This window comes from Lagenorhynchus albirostris, chromosome 20, assembly GCF_949774975.1.
Source record: "Lagenorhynchus albirostris chromosome 20, mLagAlb1.1, whole genome shotgun sequence".
NCBI classification, from domain to species: Eukaryota; Metazoa; Chordata; class Mammalia; order Artiodactyla; family Delphinidae; genus Lagenorhynchus; species Lagenorhynchus albirostris.
This window is the reverse complement of record NC_083114.1, coordinates 47,239,899-47,260,725: the sequence shown is the minus strand read 5'-3', so window position 1 is coordinate 47,260,725 and position 20,827 is coordinate 47,239,899. Positions and strand designations below refer to the sequence as shown.

General features: G+C 51.9%; 2 protein-coding genes across 18 annotated transcripts in view; one reads left to right on the top strand and one right to left on the bottom strand.

Moving 5' to 3' along the window:
- TBCD (tubulin folding cofactor D) overlaps window positions 1–701 on the top strand; it is a 177,047-nt gene extending 176,346 nt beyond the window's left edge. For both annotated transcript variants that reach the window (XM_060132925.1, XM_060132924.1), the window contains one exon: window positions 451–701. In XM_060132925.1, coding sequence (XP_059988908.1) covers window positions 451–465 — 15 coding nt within the window. In that variant the 3' untranslated portion in view covers window positions 466–701. The remainder of the gene's footprint in view (window positions 1–450) is intronic.
- B3GNTL1 (UDP-GlcNAc:betaGal beta-1,3-N-acetylglucosaminyltransferase like 1) overlaps window positions 1–20,827 on the bottom strand; it is a 158,869-nt gene that overhangs the window by 39,784 nt on the left and 98,258 nt on the right. For 7 of the 16 annotated variants that reach the window (XR_009537406.1, XM_060132927.1, XM_060132934.1 and 4 more), the window contains 5 exons: window positions 12,949–13,084; window positions 12,793–12,861; window positions 12,269–12,343; window positions 5,151–5,255; window positions 2,057–3,538 (listed from right to left, as the gene is read on the bottom strand). Coding sequence is in view for 8 of the 16 variants with exons in the window: in XM_060132927.1 (XP_059988910.1) it covers window positions 5,175–5,255; window positions 12,269–12,343; window positions 12,793–12,861; window positions 12,949–13,084 (361 nt within the window). In the remaining 8 variants the exon portion in view is untranslated. Of the gene's footprint in view, window positions 1–2,056; window positions 3,539–5,150; window positions 5,256–12,268; window positions 12,344–12,792; window positions 12,862–12,948; window positions 13,085–16,928; window positions 17,318–20,827 lie in introns of those variants that run through there. The other 9 variants (XR_009537400.1, XR_009537399.1, XR_009537404.1 and 6 more) reach the window with 7 other exon arrangements.

Below are 20,827 nucleotides of genomic sequence, written 5' to 3'. Positions count from 1 at the left end.
GAGGTGATGTCTTTTTCCCCCTTTCCTCCCCCACCCCGATCATGCTGTACTAGTGTCTGCCTTGCCTGGCCCTTCTCTGGGGCCCCTACAGGACCCCCTCAGATGCGGGCTGAGGGCAGCTCTGGTCGGCCCCCAGGTGACACTGTGGGTGACAGGGATGGCAGGCCAAGTGTCAACTCTCCCCTCTCCTTGTGTGACGGCCACACACAACACTGGCTTCCTAAGGAAACGTGCTTTCTACATTAGGAAAATGTCACACAGATGGATGAAGTTGGGGGAACAGTATAGTCACCCTCCCTACCTGCTTGCTGCCCAGAGGTTGTGTTGGCCACGGGGCTCCTGGCACATTCGGGGAAGCAGCACGGATGCCGTTTCCTGCAGGAAGCGCGACCCAGGGAGGGCTGGGGAGACAGCGCTGACCGGCCTGACCCTGTCATGTGTCCTCCGCAGCCCAGTGTCCGCTGAGGCCAGTCCGGGAAGCTGAGTCCTTGCCTCTGCCTGCCTGGGAGGAGCCCGGGCATGGTCGGCATGGAAGACCTGGACGGACGGCGGCGGTCTGGCTGGTGCGTGTGAGGGACCTGGAGTTCGTCACCTGGAGGTGGCATTTCCTTCCATGCATCCTGTGCCACAGTGACCTGGGCTGTTGGTGCATTTGTCCTATCTCTAACCTGTGTCTTACTTATAAAATCACGTGCTGAGCAGCTCTGTATCTGCCTGTGCCTGACACTGGTGCCGGTGGGGGAGCTGGAACCAGAGGGGGTTGTAGGCTCCTGCACCGAGACCCGCTGGGAGGGGTGGCCCCAGGGGGGACAGGCCGGTTGCAGCCTCCCGTGTGCTGTCCTGTCACCACGTCCACCATGGCCTTGTTGGGCTTGCTCGTAGCCGCTGACAAGCTCTGAGCGACTCACGTTACATGTCAGATGCTGCAGGGGCAGAGAAGGTGCCATGCCTCGGGGTGGGGGTGGGTGCCGTTGAGCGCCGCCTCCGGGTCTCTCTTGCAGCGTGGGTGGGGGCTGTCTTCCCTCCTCACCCCATTCTAGTGCCCAGCGCGCATGGCGGTCGCATGCACATCACCTGCCCTCGTGCAGTTTCATTCAGTCAGAAAGAGCCAACCTGTGTTCTCAGAATCCCACCAGGACCAGTTCAGCCACACGGGACTTGTGACAGCAGCTCAAACCCTCAACGGAAGCAGGGCACGGTCAGTGGCTTCATAGATCTGCCGACATGTGGCCTCCAGGAAGTGGTTCTCTGGTGACGGGAGAAGAACCACATTGTCTGAACCTTTTTTTTCATTTGTCCAGAATGGGGTACACACTCAGGGTTTCTGAAGCAAAGACAGGCTGCTTTTGTCCACATGGGCTGGCACTCATGCTGGCCTGTCCAGGGGGCAGTGAGGCCGATGTGTGTAAAGGTTCCCCACTTGAGCACCTGCATGGCCAGTCTCAGTGCTGAGGGGTCAGGCCACCTCCTGCGGGAGCCTTTGTGTGGCAGGCTCCTGGTCCATCCCCACCCTTCCACCTGCTGCTTCACGGGTTGAGGTCTGGATGCAGGACAGACGTGGACGGGCAGGTAGAACATCTGAGGTGAAGTCATCCAGCCACGGGCCCAGGACAGTGTTCCTGCACCTGGGCCACGGGACAGACCGCCCCTCCTGGGACGTGCGCGCCCACGGGTCCACGGCTGGAGGCCATGGTAGGTGTTGTTGGTACAATCCTGAGACGTGTTTTCCTGCTGCCTTTGCTAAGTGAGTTTCTCCTGCTCCAGTTGAGCCAGTGGACATGCCGGGATCGCTGATCTTCCCTGAGAGTGGAAGCCCATGTTAGTCTTGCGTGAGGTTTTAACTTTAATTTCATTTAAGCCTTAAAACACGTCTCCTCTTGAAAATAAGTAGAGAGTTTTCCATTTTCAATGGAAGAACAGCCAGAGGCCCCATAGCTGGTGGACGTTGTCACGTGGTCCTGCAGGGTGGCCACAGGAGGCCCCACTTGTATCCCTGCAGCAGGCGGGGTCCACAGAGCAGCACCTAGACCTTGGCTGAGAAAACCAAGCAAGGAGCTTTTGAGAAGGAATAAAATGAAATGTTTTTAGCATAATTTTTAAAAAACACCAAGATTCCAGAGACATGGTCTCTGAGACATGGAGACAGGCCAGTTTACCACATTGATGATACTGTGTCATGAAGCAATTCTTCTTCCGTTGCTGGTCTACCTTTGCAACCCGAGGAAAACCAACAAAGCCGGCAGTGTCCAGCTGCCCCTGCACACCTTCGGCCATGTCAGATCCTACTGGTCAGCACCTGTTCTCATCAGGCGCCTGGTGGCTGGGAACCTCCTCCTTCATTTGGAGCCCATCTGGGTCCAAGTGACGGCTTTGTGGGGAGTCCCCCCTCATGACTGACGACGTGGCCAGAAGCAGACAACAGCAGAGGTGGACATCGTGGAAAGCAGTGGTCTGAAGCAATTCGGGGTGGGTGGACAGTGCTGGGCTGCCACCTGGTAGAGGGAGTGGTCAGGAGACACCCCCCTCCTCCGAAAGGGGCAGAGAAGGGCACCTGTGGCCCCAGTGGGAGTGAGGTGGGTGGGTCTGAAGAGCCGCAAGAAGCCTCGTGCCTGAAACAGGATATGTGAGGGCAGCGGTGTGGCCGTGAGCACATGGCCATGTCCCAGACACAGAGGGAACCATCCCAGTGAGCAGGTCCCTGGCGTCCCCAGGATCCATGTCTGCTGAGCCCTGGAGGCTGGCTGGGAAGTGTGGATGTGATAGCATAAGGCCCAGGGCCAAATCTAGTAGCAGACCCCACATACAGCTGGGGCCCTAAATAGCTGTACCCTCAGCAGCAAGGACAGTGAGAAGTAGGTCCCCACAGGAGCACATCTGTCTTGGTCTCTGCCCAGTGCTGGTGGAGAGGAATGTGATCACAATGGCCCCCAACCAGTGGTGCTGACAGACACTGGGCAGAGGAGGCAAACAAAACCCTCTCTGGAAGGACGCAGACTGAGCCCTACAGAGAGAAGAACATAAGCTCACATCCCCAAATTGCACAAAATGCACAAAGAAACAAGGCACCATTGGCAAGACCTTAATAAAATCAGACCCCAAAAGACACAAAATATAAAATGAATTCAGTTTTGAAAAGGGTTAGAAATTATCAAGAGGAAATTAGGGGGGAAAAGGCTCAATGGATGAATTAAACAACCACCTAGACATGGCTGAAGAGAGAATTGGGGAACTGGAAGATCTGAAGGAGTTTTATCCAGAAAAACAACTGGAAAATATGAAAACAAAGTCAAGAGACACCAGAGAACCTGCCCTGTGTGCAGCTGGGGTCTCGGGAGATGGTGCCACATACTTGGTGATAGAAGCAAGATCCCAAACAGGACAAGCTCACGTCTGGACACGTTGCAGCGGAACTGCTGGGAGACTGGGTGGTCCGGGCAGCTGCCCCTCTTGGATGGCAACAGTGGACTTAACACCGGAAGGAGATCCTCATCGAGCTGAGAGAAAACAATTCGCCTCGGCTGGACTGAAGCTAGTACAGCTGTCATGCAGGGAAGAACAAAATAGGTCGTTACAGATAAAACAAACCTCCTTAATGCCACTGATGGTTTCCAATCTTGACACTGTTGACATTTGAGGTCGAATAATTTTTAGTTGTGGGGACCGTCCTGTGTGTTGCAGAATGTTTAGCAACAACCTAGATGCCAGCAGCAAACCCCCTTCCCAGTTGTGATGACAGAAGTATCTTCAGGCAGATTCTGGGGGCAGATTCTAGTGGATAAAGCTTAGGGATCATTTTCCTGCTGCCAGGTGAATGCAGGTGCAAGAGACAATGTTGGGCAGAGAAAACTATAAACAATGACCATGTAACAAAAAGAACAACGGCTAATATGTAGATATTTAAAAGCACGTAGAATTTCTTTTTAACGGACAATAGTAGCATACAGTATAAAAATAAACGTGCATTTTTAGAAGGTCCTGTAGCCAGAACACTGATCCTCTTGCCTCTGACCAACACCTCGTGTGCTTTGGGAAGGGTCTTCCGAGACTCTGCATGCAGAGACCCTGATGCTTTTAAATCACCAAGGCGGGGAACTCTGACTCAGACATGACTCCACAATGAGGCCACTCCTGATTGTTCAGGCCCCCTGACCCTACTCGGACCCAGGAGTTGCTGCCTTGTTCACATGAAGTTAGGGCAGGGCTCCCATCAGCGGGAATCATCACTTAACTCCAGCATTAATGGCACCAATGATTCAACACATCAATGATTTGTTCTTGGATCAAGGAGACAGGCCCCCGGGGGTAGCAGCCGTGCGTCACCTTTAGGGAAAAGCCATTGGCCTCCTGGGACCGAGAGACCAGATGCACAAAGGGACAATTCCAGATCGTGTCTCAACATAGAACTGTGTAGCCACTGGTCCCCAGTGGCCAGGATGTGGTCACAACTGCCAGCTTCCCCAGTTGTAGCCATACATCCAACTTAGGACCAATCGGAGGAGACTCACTCCCCTGACCGCTCATGCCCACGGCCCCCCGCCAGGCACAGCGGGGCCTCCCCCTCCGCCCGCAGATCTCTGCTGCGCTTGGTGAGGGGTCAGCTCCCCACCAGACAAGCCGTGAGCACGCAGCCCCTGTCCCCAGGGTGGGCCTTGTCTAGTTCCATGTCTCTCACACATGCGGCCCCCACATGGATGGAGCCAGCCACCCACCCAGACACGGACCAGACTTTCCACAGTGGCCAGAGCTGGGAACGAGGCAGGCGTTGGGGAGCCGTGCAGTGACTAGAACGAGTGACTAGAACGTCTGCCACAGACACGAGGGAGGCTCTCTGGGGAGGGTGCATTGTGCGGCCACGCCCTCTGCTCCATGTCTCCCTCTGTGGTATCTGTACACACGTGTGGACACGTGTCAGAGATACACGGTGGGGTGTGGACAACACCCCTCAGGCTTGTGCTCACGGCTGTGTGCTTTACCACACACGTAAACCACACCTGGTAAGAACACTAAGACGCGCCCTCCTGGTGAAGGGGATTTGAGGGGCATCTGGGTGCCACCCTCCACCGGGCACGTTCCCCACTGGGGGCCACGGGGCCATCCTTCCCTACTTGCTCTCGACCCTGGGCTGCGGCTGCTGGGGGCCTCGTACATACCTGGGAGCAGCTGCCATGGGTCTGTCAGCTGAAGTGAAGGAAATCCCGGCCCTCCTGCAGGTGCAGCGACCTCAGATTGTCTTCAAATGCGCCCCCTGTGAGGTCCTGGGGGAGGAGCGACAGGTCTGGCTCTATCCAGGCTTTCCTTGGCCTGCACTGGGGACCCCAAGAGCCTCCCTTGGGGGCCTGAGGTTTGGGGTTGCCTGTGGCCACCTGTTAGGTGGTCCACTATGAACTTCTGCTCCACTGCTAAAAGGAGAGGGTCCAGAAGGAGAAAAGTGCTGGAAGGGAACCTGTTGGCAGTTGGCCACAATGTCCCATCGGTCACCAGGGAGGCTGGGGGCAGGGGGTCCTCTGAGATGCCTCCACCAGCCTGGCCTCGGCCCCTCCCCGCAGGGGGCAGCTGGCCCCCTGCGGGGACTCGGGGGAGGAGGTGAGGCTCATGGGCAGTCCCTTCCGCTCATTTCTTGGTCCAGGGCAGAGCCAGCTTCCCCTGTCCTGACTGGTTCTGGGGTCTCCATGGTGGCCCCCTCGCCCCACCCCCATGGCCTCTGCAGGGCCACAGGTGGGAGGCAGCCCTGGGGACAGAAACTGTGACCCAACAGCCAGCTGCTGGCAGAGCCCCTCCCGCCTCCCACTCCGTACCCACCCCCACGGCCGAGACAGGAGGCAGTCCCTGCCCACGTCTTCCCTGTACCCTTGTTGGCGCGGGACTTGGGGGTGGGTCCCCAAACTCTTCAGCTGGGCCCGTGCACTGGTGCTGCTTCGGCCACCCTCCTGTGCGGGGCCACGGCGGGGTTTCGGGAAACATCTGCAGGCTCCTGTCCCTCGTCCCAGCGCCACCTGCCAGGTCCCCTCCTGCCTCCATAACCAACAAAGCGGGGGCCTCTCTGCCAGGACGTGGGAGGGGCTGCCTGACCACCACACTCCTTCCTGTTGGGTGTCATCCGTCTGTCCTTGGGCCCAACACAGGGAATCACGCTTGTCCTGGGCTGTTTCTGCTCCTCTTACTGCTGTTACCTGGGCTTTGCTAGAAGTATTTAAATGAAAACCATTCTACCTGGAAAACATGTGAAATTTCCACATTCTGTCCTCTACCTGCTGTCTGTTCTTAGCCCCCGTTTTCTCCTCCCATTATCTCTCTGCTTCCAAGTTTTCAAAGGAAATGCACGTGGGTTCAGGGCCAGCCCAGCCACAGACCTGGGCTTGTAAAGGGGCCACCGGGAAGGTACTCATGTGTCCATGAGTGGACACACCCCCTTAAGAGAATTTAAAAGGTCAGACGTGAAACCAACAAAGACTAGAACCCAGAGGGTACAGAGGACTCCTTGGGTCAGGAGAAGATACACAATCCCGTGGACAAGAAGCTGATCAGAAACATCAGGACACAGGAAATCCACACGCCTGACAGATGCGGGAAAGGTCTTGGCCTCAGCAGGGATCAGATGGAAATGAACCCCACCGTCCAGTCGTGAGGCCTAGAGGGACCTCTCCCTCCCTGCCTCTGGGCGTGTCCCCTGGCCTGGCCTCCTGGGTGTTGTCTAGCAAAGCAGAAGACATGGCTACCCCACGACCCGTGAAGAGCGTCAGGACCTTCCATGAGAAGCTCTGGTGTGATGCCCACGGCTGGGTCACGAAGCGCCAACGGGAAGAGGAAAGCAGGCCTCAAACATGACGTGGAGGAGACTGGACCCCCAGAAACACAGCCAACTCTCACATGGCCCGCAGACATGCACTCCGCACCAAACGGATTAGCGGAGCAAGTACAGAATCGGGCGGCGCTGGGGGAGGGCATGTCGCCCGTTAAACTGTGCAGCCGGTTCTGGAACAGAGGTCGCAGAGTTTTCTTAAAGGGCAGATGGTTAGCATTTATGGCTTTGTGGCCATACGTCCTCTGTGTTCTAGTAAAACTCTTTACAGAAGCAGCTGGTGGGCCACACTTAGGCCATTTTCCGAAGGTGTTAAGAATTCACAATAAAGTTTATTCAAACAAGAAAAACGTGAGAAAAGTTCTAAAAAGAATAATGAAGGAAGACTATCCTTACTCAGTGGTGAACATCATAAAGCTATAGTCAGTAATGGTGCATGACAGATGCGTAGAAAAAGGCCAAGACTCCAGAAACAGCTCCAAATGCACATGCATACCCAACACACACACACGCCATTTCCTGACTGGAGAAGATGAGGGTTTCTCACCAAATGATGTTAGGACCACTGAGGACCCAAACAGAAAGAAGAAAGTTTGCATCCCTATGATAATCTTATAACAAAATAAATTCCAGTTGTACCAAAAATATAAGGAAAAAACAGGAGTCTGAGGACCAGACTTGGATAATGTTTTTTTAAATATCACAGTGAGAAATGATTGTCTTAGAATGAATAAAACCCCCAAAAGCCATAAAAGGAAAAATTAATTTGATTATATCCAAATAACAAACTTCTAAATGGCAAAAGATATAAATTCAGTTAAATGACACAAAAATCTGCAACATCACAGACAGTAGTTTGTTTCTGTTACTGTATAAAGAAAACTACTGAGACCAATAGAGGAATGGGCCAATGACAAGGATAAGGTACCAAAAGGGAAATAAAGATGAATACAAATACGTGAAGAGATGCCCTCCTTACTCACAATATGACGTTGCCAACTGGAACCATAAACTTATTGCTTTTCACCTGTGGTTTGCAAAGGTGAAAGGTTTGGTCACACCGCTGGAGAAGGGTCATGGTGGGGGCAGGGTGTGTGAACTGGCTCAGCCTCCAGGGACAGAATGGCTGGTCTCACGACTGATGGTGGGCACATTCTTTGACCAGCACCTTTCAGACATTTATCCCATATGTGTAGCCACTTGAGCAAAATTATGCACATATAAAGGTATCCACGGCAGCATTATTCCTAATGGTGAACAGTAAAACTGGTCTAAAGGTACATCGATAAGTAACTGGATAATAAATGTATGTAACACCCATATAATCGCGTGGGATGCAGATGTTTTTTAAGTGAGGTACATGAATCCCTCAGAAGCTCCTGCAGCCAGCGATGAAGGTGTTCCTGCGAGCAGAACGGACCCTGGACCTGAGCCTCGGGAAACACGTTAAACCACAAGCCGGTTTCGTCAACAAACAGATTGTAAGAAAGTGAGGGAGACAAAGGTCACACTGGGTCTGCATTCCAACAGGCAAGTATGAAAAGATAGAACATGTCTACAAGGCAGTTAGAGAGGTTTCAACACTGATGGGATATCTGGAAATTTGGGGTGACATAGTGGTATTATGGTAGTTTTTTTAGCTTTTAATCTTTTCAGGAAACAATAATGAAGAAATGAGGCTAGAATTTGCCTCGCTCCCAGGTTGGGGGAGTTGGGGCTTGGGGCTGGCTTCTTTGCTTTGGCTGAAACGTGCTGGAAAGTTTCCTTCATAAAAAGATAACAGAGTTGGGTGGCACCAGCGGATTTATATGGAATTAACTCCAAGATATACTATTATGTGAAAAAAACGAAATAAAGAAGTATGTATAGCATGCTGCTGTTTGTTAAAAAGAAAAATCACATACACCTTTGTGTTTCTACCCCTAGACCCTCTAAGGAAACAAAGTGGGTGACAGGGATGGGTTCCTTCCCACCCAAAGTCTGCTCTCTGGGAAGGGTTTGCATGGGTGGGGGTGTTCCCTTCGTGGCAACTTCGGGTCCCTGAGAAGTAGACCCTTAAGAGAGCCTATCTCTGAAAAGCCAGGTATCATTTGTGTAGAATTAAAACTTTCATTTTACAACGGCTCCTTGTAGCCCCATAATCATTCATCCAATTCCCCTGGCAACTTGAACATTGTTTGTCTTGGCCTCTCAGGAAACTGCTTTCAAACCAGGAAACCCAAAGCCAGGTGGGTCTGTCCCTGTGGCAGGCAGGCCCCAGATGGCCACGAGCCTGCCTCATTGCACCCACATCCCGTGGAACCCCCTTCCCTGGTATGTCACTTCTGTGATTAGGTCACACGTTAGTGTGACGTATGTCTTGCTACTGACCCTGCCCCTTGCTGGCTTTCACAGAATAAGCTGCCATGGGTGGCGGGCCTGCAGAGCAAACAGCCGGCAAAGCACTGAGGCCCTCGGCCAACACCCTGGAGATCTGACTCCTGCCAAGGACCATGAGAGCTTGGAAGCAGGTCTGCCCCAGGCGAGCCTCTTGATGAGACATCATCACCGGCAGACACCACCACGCTCACCTGAAGCTGAAAGCCACCTGTGGTGCCTGGACTTATGACCCACAGAAACGTGAGGAAGTAAACATGTGCTGTTTGAGGCTAAGTTTGTAGTTTGTTATGTAGTGACGGTTAAATAATGCAGGTTCGAGCTGGCAAGCAGTGAAACAGAAGAAGACCTCAAGGTGACACGTTGGGACTGGAGCCACCCGGCGGCCTGGCCCTGGGACACTCAGTGTACAGCCACCTGCAAAAGCACAAAGCTGGCCCCTACCTGACCCCACACACAAACAGCAACTCAAAATGGGTCCAAGACCTACATGAAGGAGCTGAAACCATAAAACCCTTAAGAAAAAAGCACAGGGGTAAATCTTCATGGCTCTAGATTGGGTGGTGGTTTCTTAGCCTTGACACCCAAAACAGAAATCAAATTACAAATAGATAAAATGGACTTTGTCAAAGTTAAGCACTTTCTGTGCATCAAAGGACACCGTCAAGAGAATGAAAAGACAGCCCACAGGATGGGAGAAAATATTTGCCAATGCATCCAGTTGGGGACTTGAGTCTAGAAATATAGAGAACTCTGAGGACTCAACAAAAAGACAAACAGCCCGATTAGAAAATGGGTGAAGGACCTGAACAGACACTTCTCCACAGGAGGCAGACAAGTGGCTAACAGATGCTCCACGTCCTCCGTTGTCAGGGAGACGCAAATGGAAACCGCCGTGAGAGCCACTCATCCACCAGGATGGCCTTGACAAACAAACATGTCACGAGGTGGGCAAGGATACGAGAAACTGGAACCTTTGGGCAGCGGGGGGTGGGGGGGCATAAGTCACCCTAAGACCAGTGATTCCACCCCAGCTCTGCGTCCGAGAGAACTGAAAACACGTCCACATGGAAATCTGACCTGAATTTTCACACGGCCTCATTCAAACTGACAAAGCCTGTTGTGCCCATGAGATTCTGTTCTGGTCCAAGTGTTCAGCTCACCTATGACCGTGCAAAGTCTCCACCAACTGAGCAGAGGAAACCACACCTCTACTGCCTCACAGTTTCTGTGGGGCTGGAGCTCAGGGCTGGGCCTGGCCATGCAGGGACCAGCTGGGACCCTGAGGCCACTCCTGGCGCCAGGCTCCTGGGGTCGGCCTGTTCTCACGCCCGTTTTCCCGACAGTTGGGTGACTTCTCCAAAGTGGCAACTCAAGCGAGGGGCAGAATCAGGACATCCAGCCTGTTCTCCGGTCCTGCATGGGACCCCACCTGACCAACACGCTACAACGCCCGCTGTCCCCCGTGTCTGAGCTCGGGCCCCATGGGAGCACAGCCTCAGGGAGGTGACGTTCCCCATCAGGATGCACTGGCCTGGTGGGGCCCCTGTGGAGGCGCCTGGGCCACACGGCAAACCGCAGTTAGAAGCTGTGAGTAACACCAGTCAGTGCAGAAGGGGGTCTGGGATCTTAAAAACAGCCACCAACAGAGGGCTCCCCCTTCTCTGGCACCCTCCACATACACGTGGAGCCACCTTTGCTATGAACGTGCGTGGGGGCCGCAGGCTCCCTGAGCCCAAGGTTGGTGAGAGTCTGCACCTGATGTGGGGTGAGAGGCATGTTCTGCTTGGTTCCCCACCGCTGCTGGCGAACGCTGGCAAATGAACGTGCACCTGCTTCCCTTCCGCTAAAGCCACTGCCTCCAGGAAGGCCTCTGGCCTGGCACCCTGTTTACCAAGGTTTCAACCTCACAGGCTGGAAACTGCTGGAAGCAGTGGCCTGTCCCCCCCAACTATGCGTCATCCCATGTCCCCAGTGTCACAGCACAGGGACCTGCTCACCCATCCACTACTGTCCCCTCTTGACCCTTTGGGGCAGCCCCGCCCCACATGAGCCAACCTGGGCCCTGTAGTCCTGGTGGATTAAGGACACTTTATACTTGCATTTGTGATAATCTTTCTGACCACGGGGAGGAATTTCCAAAACAGGAGGACACTAAAAGTGTTCATCACAAGAGAAAAATTGATAAATGTACTGTGTTAAAAATAAGCTTTTCACGGGACTTCCCTGGTGGTCCAGCGGGTAAGACTCCACTCTCCCAATGCAGGGGGCCTGGTCGGGGAACTAGATCCCACAGGCATGCTGCACCTAAGAGTTCGCATGCCGCACCTAAAAGATCCCACATGCCGCAACCACGACCCAGCGCTGCATGCATGCATGCATAAATAAATAAAATTAAGTTTTTCTGGGAAGAACCTGTGAAAAGACAAGTCACAACTGGGAGAAAACATCTGCTAAACACTAGTCGACCAAGGGCGAGCACCACTCAATGCAGAGCTCCCAAAAACCAAGGAGAAGAGATGGACAGGCCAGCAGGGCGGGGGTGAGGGCTCCAAAATCAGGAGAACGTCCCCATCACCAGAGCCCACCAGCAGGCTTCGTGGTGGGAACTTGCACACCAGGAAACGGGACCCACTCAGGGAAGGAGGGAGTTCAAGCACACGGGCCTCTCTGCAGGACCCCAGCGTTGGGCCCAGAGCCAAGAAACGAGCACCGGTCCTGCGTGGCCGCAAATAGGGAGAAAAGGCAAGGGGTTGATGGAGAAAACCGCTGGGACGGCAGTCATTTGGCAGGGATTGGGGGGGATGCAGGGCCGGCGCAGGTGCTTCTGGGCGGCCTTGTTCCCTGCAGCTCTCATGGGAAATGCAACCTGCCTCATGGGGCACCATCGCCGCCACCTCCCCCGACACCCCAGGCCTGGCTGGAGGTGGCCCTGTTGTCTCCTGTCCCCGCCCCCATGCGGATCACTCTCCTGGCCCCCCAGAGCAGCAGTCATCACCTCCCGTCCTAGCCCGCAGCTTCCTGGTGGACACAACATACCACCTCCTGACCCTGGGGCTGTCCCAGCCACACATGCCCCAGCCTGACACTCACCAGCTTCACGCAGATGACAAAGGGTGGCTGTGCGGCTCGGAAGTGCAGGACCGGGATCCGGGGCTTGGGCCTTTCCTGAGAGGAGAGAAGGGCCACAGGCTGCTCCACCTTGCTCCCCAGTCCCCCCCCTCTGCCCTGCTCACAGCTCGATGCCCTCAGACAGGCGCCTGGGCCACAGCCAGACCCAGGGCTGGACCTGGTCTCCAGCACCTCCACCCAGCCACCTATGGCTGCCACAGGACTAACCTGAGGTGGGCAGCGGACAGACCCAAGCCTGCAAGGAGCACCTTCCAGCAGGGACAGGGGCAGGTGGGGGCAGGCATGGGTGCCCTCTGGGGTCCTGGAGACCCCAGGAGCCTGAGGGCTGCATCTGCCAGGCCTGGCAGCTGTCTGGGCTCAGATGGCCTTTCCCAAGGAGGAAGGTTCTGGGCAGTATCTACTCCAAAGGCCCAGGACGGCACCCCAGAGAACAGTGTGGGCGGCTGCTGTGCGTGACCGTGGGGCTCGGTGGGGAGGGGGCGCACCTGAGAGTCCTCGTAGCAGTAGAAGCCCTTCTTGATCTTGTTCTCGTCCACATCGCAGAAGGCGACCACCTGGGGAGGACCCAGGACGCCAGCCTCAGGGGCAGTGGGGGCAGTGCTGCTGGATGGGGGAGGGGTGGGACAAGGGGTGGGCCCCACCTTGCACCGTGACCCTGCCGTCAGGCTGCGGTAGAGCCGGCGGCCCTGCCGGCCCGCATTCCAGATGGTGAAGGTTGCCCAGTGGGGCAGGGCCCACTCTTCCAGGAAGCGGACGCGGTGGGTCCAGATGGTGGTCCTGTGGGGGATGGGGGTTTGGGGGTCGTGACCCAGGAGGGCAGGGCCTCCAAGCGCCCCAGGCCTTCCTCCCCCCACCCCTGAGCCTGCCCACAAGTGCCCCTGGTTTGGGGCCCCTGGGGCAGCGCTGCAGCTGTTGGCTGAGTGACTGAACCAAGGAGGCCAGGACCAGAAGGTCGCACCCCTCACCCACCCTCACAGCCGGTGCACATGGATCCTCGGACGTGCTGAGCTCACGTCCACACACTCAAGAAGCGTGCGGGACACCAGGCACAGAGCTTGGGGAGCCCAAGGAAAACCCAGCCACGCTGACGTCTGGCACCTACGACCATGGTAAACGTGACCTGGACGTGACTCCCCACCTCAAGTGGCCACATGGAAGGGGCCACAGTGTCCTGTGGAAGCTGTGCAGATGGCGGGGTCACCTTCCCCAGATGGGACCCCTCCCTTGGCCCCTTGCCACATGCAGACCTGAGGTCCAGGCCGGCCCTTGGGGTCTGCAGCTGCCCGAGTCCCAGTGCCCGGAGACAACAGCATGTCAGCTGTCTCCAGGTTAACGTGGTTGGACACAGGGACAGGACCCAAGGCGCAGGGGTGAAAGCATCACTTAAGAATCGGGAAGGTTAAGGGGGAGCTTCTGCAGGTACACAGTGGACCAAACTTGACCCTGGTCTTCCTTTCCAGAGAAACCTCTGATGTAAGGAAAGGCGGCACACCCTTGTATAAAATCACAGTTTACACCTGGAAGTGCCCTCCGTGGACCCTCTCACGGAGCCCCAAGTCCTACTGTTCTAGGCCAGGCGCAGACCTGCTGCAGCTCCCCCACGTTCTACAGTGTGGGTTCAGTTCCTTCCTGGTGTCTGGCCCGGGGCTCTGTGTGGCAAGTGTTGAACCCGTGGTTCAGCAGCCACTGCCCTGCTGCCTTCTCCGTGGCAACCAGCTTTGAGGGTCCCACAAGGTATCTCAGGGGAGCAGCTCCTCCAGGTGAGAGCGTGGGGTCCATGGACACAACACAGTGTGTCCGCCTGCCCAGGGGTGGACTCTGAATGCTGGGCTCCTCCTGTGGTTGGTCCACCCACCTCCCACTTGAAATGTCTCAGTTAGGGTTGTGCTGAGCAGCCGTAATTTCAGTGGTCGGGGGGTACTGGGGCTTGCAAAGGTGAATAAGGTGAACAACTCCCCAGTCTGGGCCATTCAGCACAAGCTAGACACACTCCAGCCCAAATGAGACACCATCAGGTGCAGCACTCAACACGCAGCTTTGGCAGCATCCAAGGAACGAAGGACAATTCTGAGAACAACACAACTGAACTTCCTGCAAATGAGCTCTGACAGTGAGGAAGAGAGGGGGCGGGCCCCGGGTCCCCACCAGCAGCGGGACCTGCGCCACGCTCCAGGCCCTGCCTGGGACCCCAGGGGGTGCGCCTACCACCACAGGGGCAGCAGGAGATAAGGGACCACAGACATCTGGGCAGGTCTCGCCCTCTGCTCCACGGTTTCCTCTCCGGCTCCTACTTTTTAAATTACTTTTGTTGGCAAAAGGTCTGGCCGCTTCTATGACTCAATTGCTTCTCTCCTTAACCAGTCAACTCTCTTCAATTTCATGAACAATTCAATGAAACTGCCCAAAAAAATGCCCAAAGATTTTGGGGACACTTGAAATGAAATGGCCAACGAGGACTCCACTTAATGCTCAGGGACCAGGACAGAGTGGGGCCCGCACCAGCGTGACCACCAGACGCAGGGGTGACGGGCCGGGTCTGAGCAGCGCAGGGTGCCTCACCTGGAGACGGCGCCTGTGGGAGGAACAGAGCTGACCCCCACCTCCCACCGCCCACAGAGTGGATCTGGAGGGACTGTGGGTCCTGAGGGTACAGCCCCTGCCTTGCGCCCTCCTGTGCCTCCGGAATCTGGTCTCTGGTCTGAGGACACAACTCAGAAACTGCCACCAATACCTCTGTGTTGTGGACAGTGAGACCCTTCCTGCCGCCGCTGTCCTGCAGGTCCCCTTCTCCACCGTGCTGCTCAGTTATTTATTCGGGAGAAGAGCCCAGGTGTGTCCTTCCTGCCACTCTTACCCCTGCGAGGAGGCTCCGCCGAGGGCTGGGTGTGTGGGAGCTGCTCACAGGTTTCCTCAGACCCACAGGTCGGCATTTCCAGAACCTTCTGGAAAGCAGGGCAGTGTCAGGGATGCACACTGCACCAGGAGGCAGCAGGCCGGAGGTGGGGGCGGGGAGCAGTGGCGTGTGTGGACCCTCAGCAGCAGGACGGCAGGAAGGTCCACGCGGTGACGAAGACAGAGAAGCAACGTCACCACACGGAGCTCAGCCCTGAGGGTGAGCAGCACAGCGACTTCGGGAAGAATGAGGCAGAACGTTGCCACCGACACCACATTTTTAAAGAGGGAAAGCACACCGTTTAGAGGACATCACGTGTGGTCAAAGTATAAAGAAATGGCTCTTATGGCAAATAAACATCCCACTCAGGACACCACGAAATGGAACCTGGGAAATGCAGGAGGTTTGGGGAAATGGGTAACTTTTTGTTTTAAAGATGATTCCTTATGCCTCTGGCTGTCGGAAGTATTTCATAGTGAAAATTGTTAAATGATATAAATGCTGATCATTCTCAATGTAAAAGGTAAAGGCCACGATTCAGGGAGCCTCTCAAACAGAGGCTCTTTAAGAGAGAGTTTGAAGGAATTCAATTATTGACAAGCCTGAGGGTGTAATTAGCGCTCCTTGCTCTGTGAGGTTTTGCTGCTCAAAGACTTTAATCCAACACAGAAACTAACATGAGATCACCTCTTTTACATTGTGGGTGGCAAAGCCTCACGCTACAAAAAGAGGGAAAAAAAAGTCTCAACATAAAAGAATTATCGCATGAAAACAGAATGAGGGTGTGTGTAGCACAAGCCGTCTGGCTGGCTGCCTGGCCCCCCAGATACATGAGCACCCACCACACCATGGGTGGGGAGGAGGGCACCACCAGGGTCATCACAGACATGCCTTCACGTTGCCTTGCTTCACAGGACCTCAAGGTGAGGACACATGTACGTGAACCTTCAGGAACAATGGAAGAGATCCTAGTTGTCCAGGCACTTCTCAGCTCTGCAGAGGATCCCAGGTGTCCGGGCACTTCTCAGCCCTGCAGAGGATCCCAGGTGTCCGGGCACTTCTCAGCCCTGCAGAGGATCCCAGGTGTCCGGGCACTTCTCAGCCCTGCAGAGGATCCCAGGTGTCCGGGCATTTCTCAGCCCTGCAGAGGATCCCAGGTGTCCGGGCACTTCTCAGCTCTGCAGAGGATCCCAGGTGTCCGGGCACTTCTCAGCTCTGCAGAGGATCCCAGGTGTACGGGCATTTCTCAGCCCTGCAGAGGATCCCAGGTGTACAGGCATTTCTCAGCCCTGCAGAGGATCCCAGGTGTCCGGGCATTTCTCAGCCCTGCAGAGGATCCCAGGTGTCCGGGCATTTCTCAGCTCTGCAGAGGATCCCAGGTGTCCGGGCATTTCTCAGCTCTGCAGAGGATCCCAGGTGTCCGGGCGCTTCTCAGCTCTGCAGAGGATCCCAGGTGTCCGGGCGCTTCTCAGCTCTGCAGAGGATCCCAGGTGTCCGGGCATTTCTCAGCTCTGCAGAGGATCCCAGGTGTCCAGGCACTTCTCAGCTCTGCAGAGGATCCCAGATGTCCCGGCATTTCTGAGCTCTACAGAAGATTCGTGCCCAGAAAACCATCTTTGTACTTTATTCACCCAGTTTCCAACTCCGTTTATGGATTGTGGGAAAGTGGTTACTTCCTTGAAGAAACACTTGCCAGAAATTTTTAAAATTTTAATGAAATTCACGTAGAGTAAGAGCAAGGATCTTAAGTGTGCATACAAGTCAGACGGTTATGACAAACATGCATGTCCGTGTAACCAACACACCTGTCAAGAGGTGGGACACTTCTACCACCCCAGAAAGCTCTCTTGTATCTCCTTTCCCCTGAGAATACCACAGTCTCATTTCTATCACTGTGGACTAGTTCTGCCTGTTGGAGAACTCTGTACAAGTGGAAGCCACAGTATGCATGCTTTTGTATCTGATTTCTTTTACTAACCATATATTTTTTTGACATTAATCCCCATTCTTGCAGGTATCAGTCGTTTGTTTTTTTCTAGTTCTGAGGAGTGTTCCGTTACAGCAGTGTTTATCCACCACCTGCTGATGGGCATCTGGGTTGTTCCCATTCTTGGCTACTAATAGAGAAATGTTGAGCAATCTATTAATTTCTCTTGGAGAAACACCTAGACATGGAATTGCTGGGGCATAGGGCAGGTATCAATTAAATTAATAAAATAAGGCCCAACAGTTTTCCAAAGAGGATGTACTGTGCTTACACTCCTGAGAACAATGTATACGTGTCCTCAGCATGATTTGGAATTGCAGACGTTAATTTTAACCCTTCTCGTGGGTGTGCAGAGTTTAATTTGCATTCTCTGATAATGATGAAACCTTTTTAATTGACCTTATATATTACTTCTTTGTGAAGTGTCATGTCCGTTCAACTATTTTGCCTACTTTTATTAGATTTTATTTTTGGGTGATAGGGGTTCTTAATATCTCCCCCATACTAACCCTCTGTGAGATATACAGATTATGAATATTTTCTCCCAGTCTCTGGTTTGTCTATTCATTTTCCTAATGGTGTCTTTTTTAAAAATTAATTAATTAATTAATTATTGGCTGTGTTGGGTCTTCGTTTCTGTGCGTGGGCTTTCTCTAGTTGCAGCAAGTGGGGGCCACTCTTCATCGCAGTGCGTGGGCCTCTCACTGTCGCGGCCTCTCTTGTTGCCGAGCACAAGCTCCATACACGCAGGCTCAGTAGTTGTGGCTCATGGGCCTAGTTGCTCCGTGGCATGTGGGATCTTCCCAGACCAGGGCTCAAACCCGTGTCCCCTGCATTGGCAGGCAGACTCTCAACCACTGCGCCACCAGGGAAGCCCCTAATGGTGTCTTTTTATGAGCAAAAGTTTTTAATTTTGATGAAGTCCAATTTATCAATTTTATAGCACTAAAGAGGGACTTCCCTGGTGGTCCAGTGGTTAAGAATCTGCCTTCCAATGCAGGGGACGTGGGTTCAACCCCTGGTCGGGGAACTAAGATTCCACATGCCGGGGCAACTAAGCCCCCGGGCCTCAACTGCTGAGTTTGTGCACCTCAACTAGAGAGAAGCCCGCATGCCGCAACGAAGAGCCTATGTGCTGCAACTAAGACCCTATACAGCCAAAAAAAAAAAAAAAAAGGGTTAAAGATTCTGGTGTCCTCTCTAATAAATTTTTTCCTATCCCCAAGTTGTGAAGATATTCCCTGATGTTTTCTTCTAGAAGCTTTATATTTTACCTGCTTCTATATTTATATCTAAGCCATCTAGAATTAATTTTTCTATAGGGCATGAGATTTTTTTTTTCCATATGAATATCCATTTGCTCCATTTGTTAAAAATAATTTTCTTTTTTCCATTGAATGCCTTTGGAGACTGTTAAAAATCAATTGTGAGTCTATTTCTGGACTCTCTGCTCTGTTTCATTGATGTATATGTCTATCTTTATTCTATTAATACATTTTCTTGATTGCTATAGCTTCAGAGTGAGTCTTAAAATCAGGCACAATAAGTCCTCAAATTTTGTTCTTTTCAAGATTGTTTAGGACACTCTGGGCCCTTTGATTTTCATGCAAATTTTAAGATCAGATTATCAATTTCTACAAAGAAGCCACCTGGGGCTTTTACTGGAATTGCTTTGAATTTACAGATCAATCTGGAGAGAGCTGATGTTAACAATACGGAGTCTTCCAGTCCATGAATGAGGTGAATCTCTCCATCGATCTTATAGGTTTTCTTTAATTTCCCTCAGCCTTTTTTGGAGTAGGTTTTAGCGGATATAGACATACCTTACTAAACTTACTCAAAAGTATTTTATTATTGACGCCATTGTACGTTTTTTAAACTGCATTTTTTCAGTTGTTCATTGCAATTCTATAAACTTGTATTCTGGAAAATTTGCTAAGTTACTGGTTTTGATTTCCTATGAAACACAATCATGCCACCTACAAATGATGCTAGTTTTACTTCCACTTTTTTTTTTTTTAATGTTGAGCCTTCTTTTAATTTATTTTATTTATTTTTGGCTGTGTTGGCTCTTTGTTTCTGTGCGAGGGCTTTCTCTAGTTGCGGCAAGTGGGGGCCACTCTTCATTGCAGTGCGCGGGCCTCTCACTGTCGCGGCCTCTCTTGTTGCGGAGAACAAGCTCCAGACGCGCAGGCTCAGTAGTTGTGGCTCACGGGCCCAGTGGCTCCGCAGCATGTGGGATCTTCCCAGACCAGGGCTCGAACCCGTGTCCCCTGTATTAGCAGGCAGATTCTCAACCACTACGCCACCAGGGAAGCCCACTTCTACTTTCTAATACTTATATTTTTTATTTTTCCTGTCTCATTGCACAGACCTCCATTACAATGTGGAATAGAAGTAGTGAGAGGAGTGATCAGATCGCTTCCTCCTGATCTTAGAAGGGAAAGCTTTCAGTTTTTAATGATTAAGTATGAGGTTAGTTATAGGTTTGAGTAGATGCTATCAGACTGAGAAAGTTTCCCTCTATTTCTAGTTTGCTGAGTTTTAAAAAAAATTATGAATGGGTATTGAATTTTGCCCAATGCTTTTTCTGCATCTATTGCATTGATTGTGTGATTTTTATCTTTTATTCTGTTACTGTATTAAATCATACTAATTGATTTCTGAATGTTAAACCAGACTTGTATTCATGATGTATTATCCTTTCATATATATTTCTGAATTTGACTTGGTAATATTTTGTGAATGATTTTTGCAACTATTTTCATAAGGGATATTTGTCTGTAATTTTATTTTCTTGTAATATTCTTGTAGCATTTTTACTTCAGAGTCATGCTAGTCTCATGGAGTGTGAAGCTCCTCCCTCCCAACACCCAACAGACCTTTCTCTTCTTCTATTTCCTGAAAGAATTTATGTTAGATTGGTATTATTTCTTCCTTACATTTTTGATAGAATATATCAGTAAAGCCATCTGGCTTGGCTTTTCTTTATGAAAAGCTTTTAAATTACTAATTAATTTTTAATTATTATTTATACCTTTTTTTTTTTTTTTTGGCCATGCGCAGGGCATGCAAGATATATTAGTTCCCCAGCCAGGGATTGAACCTAAACCCCCTGCAGTGGAAGCACGGAGTCCCAACCACTATATTGCCAAGGAATTCTCTATTATTTATACTTTAAATACCTACTGGATCTGTAATGATGTTCCCTCTTTAATTCCCAGTATATTGGTAACCTGCGTTTTCTTTTAAAAATCAATCTTGATAGAGGCTTGTCAATTGTACTGATTTTATTTCAAGCCAATTCTTGGTTTTGTTGATGTTTTTTCTACTGACTGTCCATTTTCAATTTTACCTTCTTCATTCCTTTCCTTCTATTTACTTTGAGTTTACTTTGCTATTACTTTTGAAACCTTTAAAGGTGGAGACTTAGATAATTGCTTAGTTTCTTCTTTCATAATATAAACTTTTAAAGCTATAAAAACTTATTATAAACTCTGCTTTAGCTAAATTCCACAAATTTTGACATACTGTTTTGTCATCAAGTTAAATTTTTTCCCTAATATCCTTTGTGATTTTTTCCCTTGGTTGCTTAATTTCCAAATATTTTGTATATTCAAGATGTCTTAGGGCTTCCCTG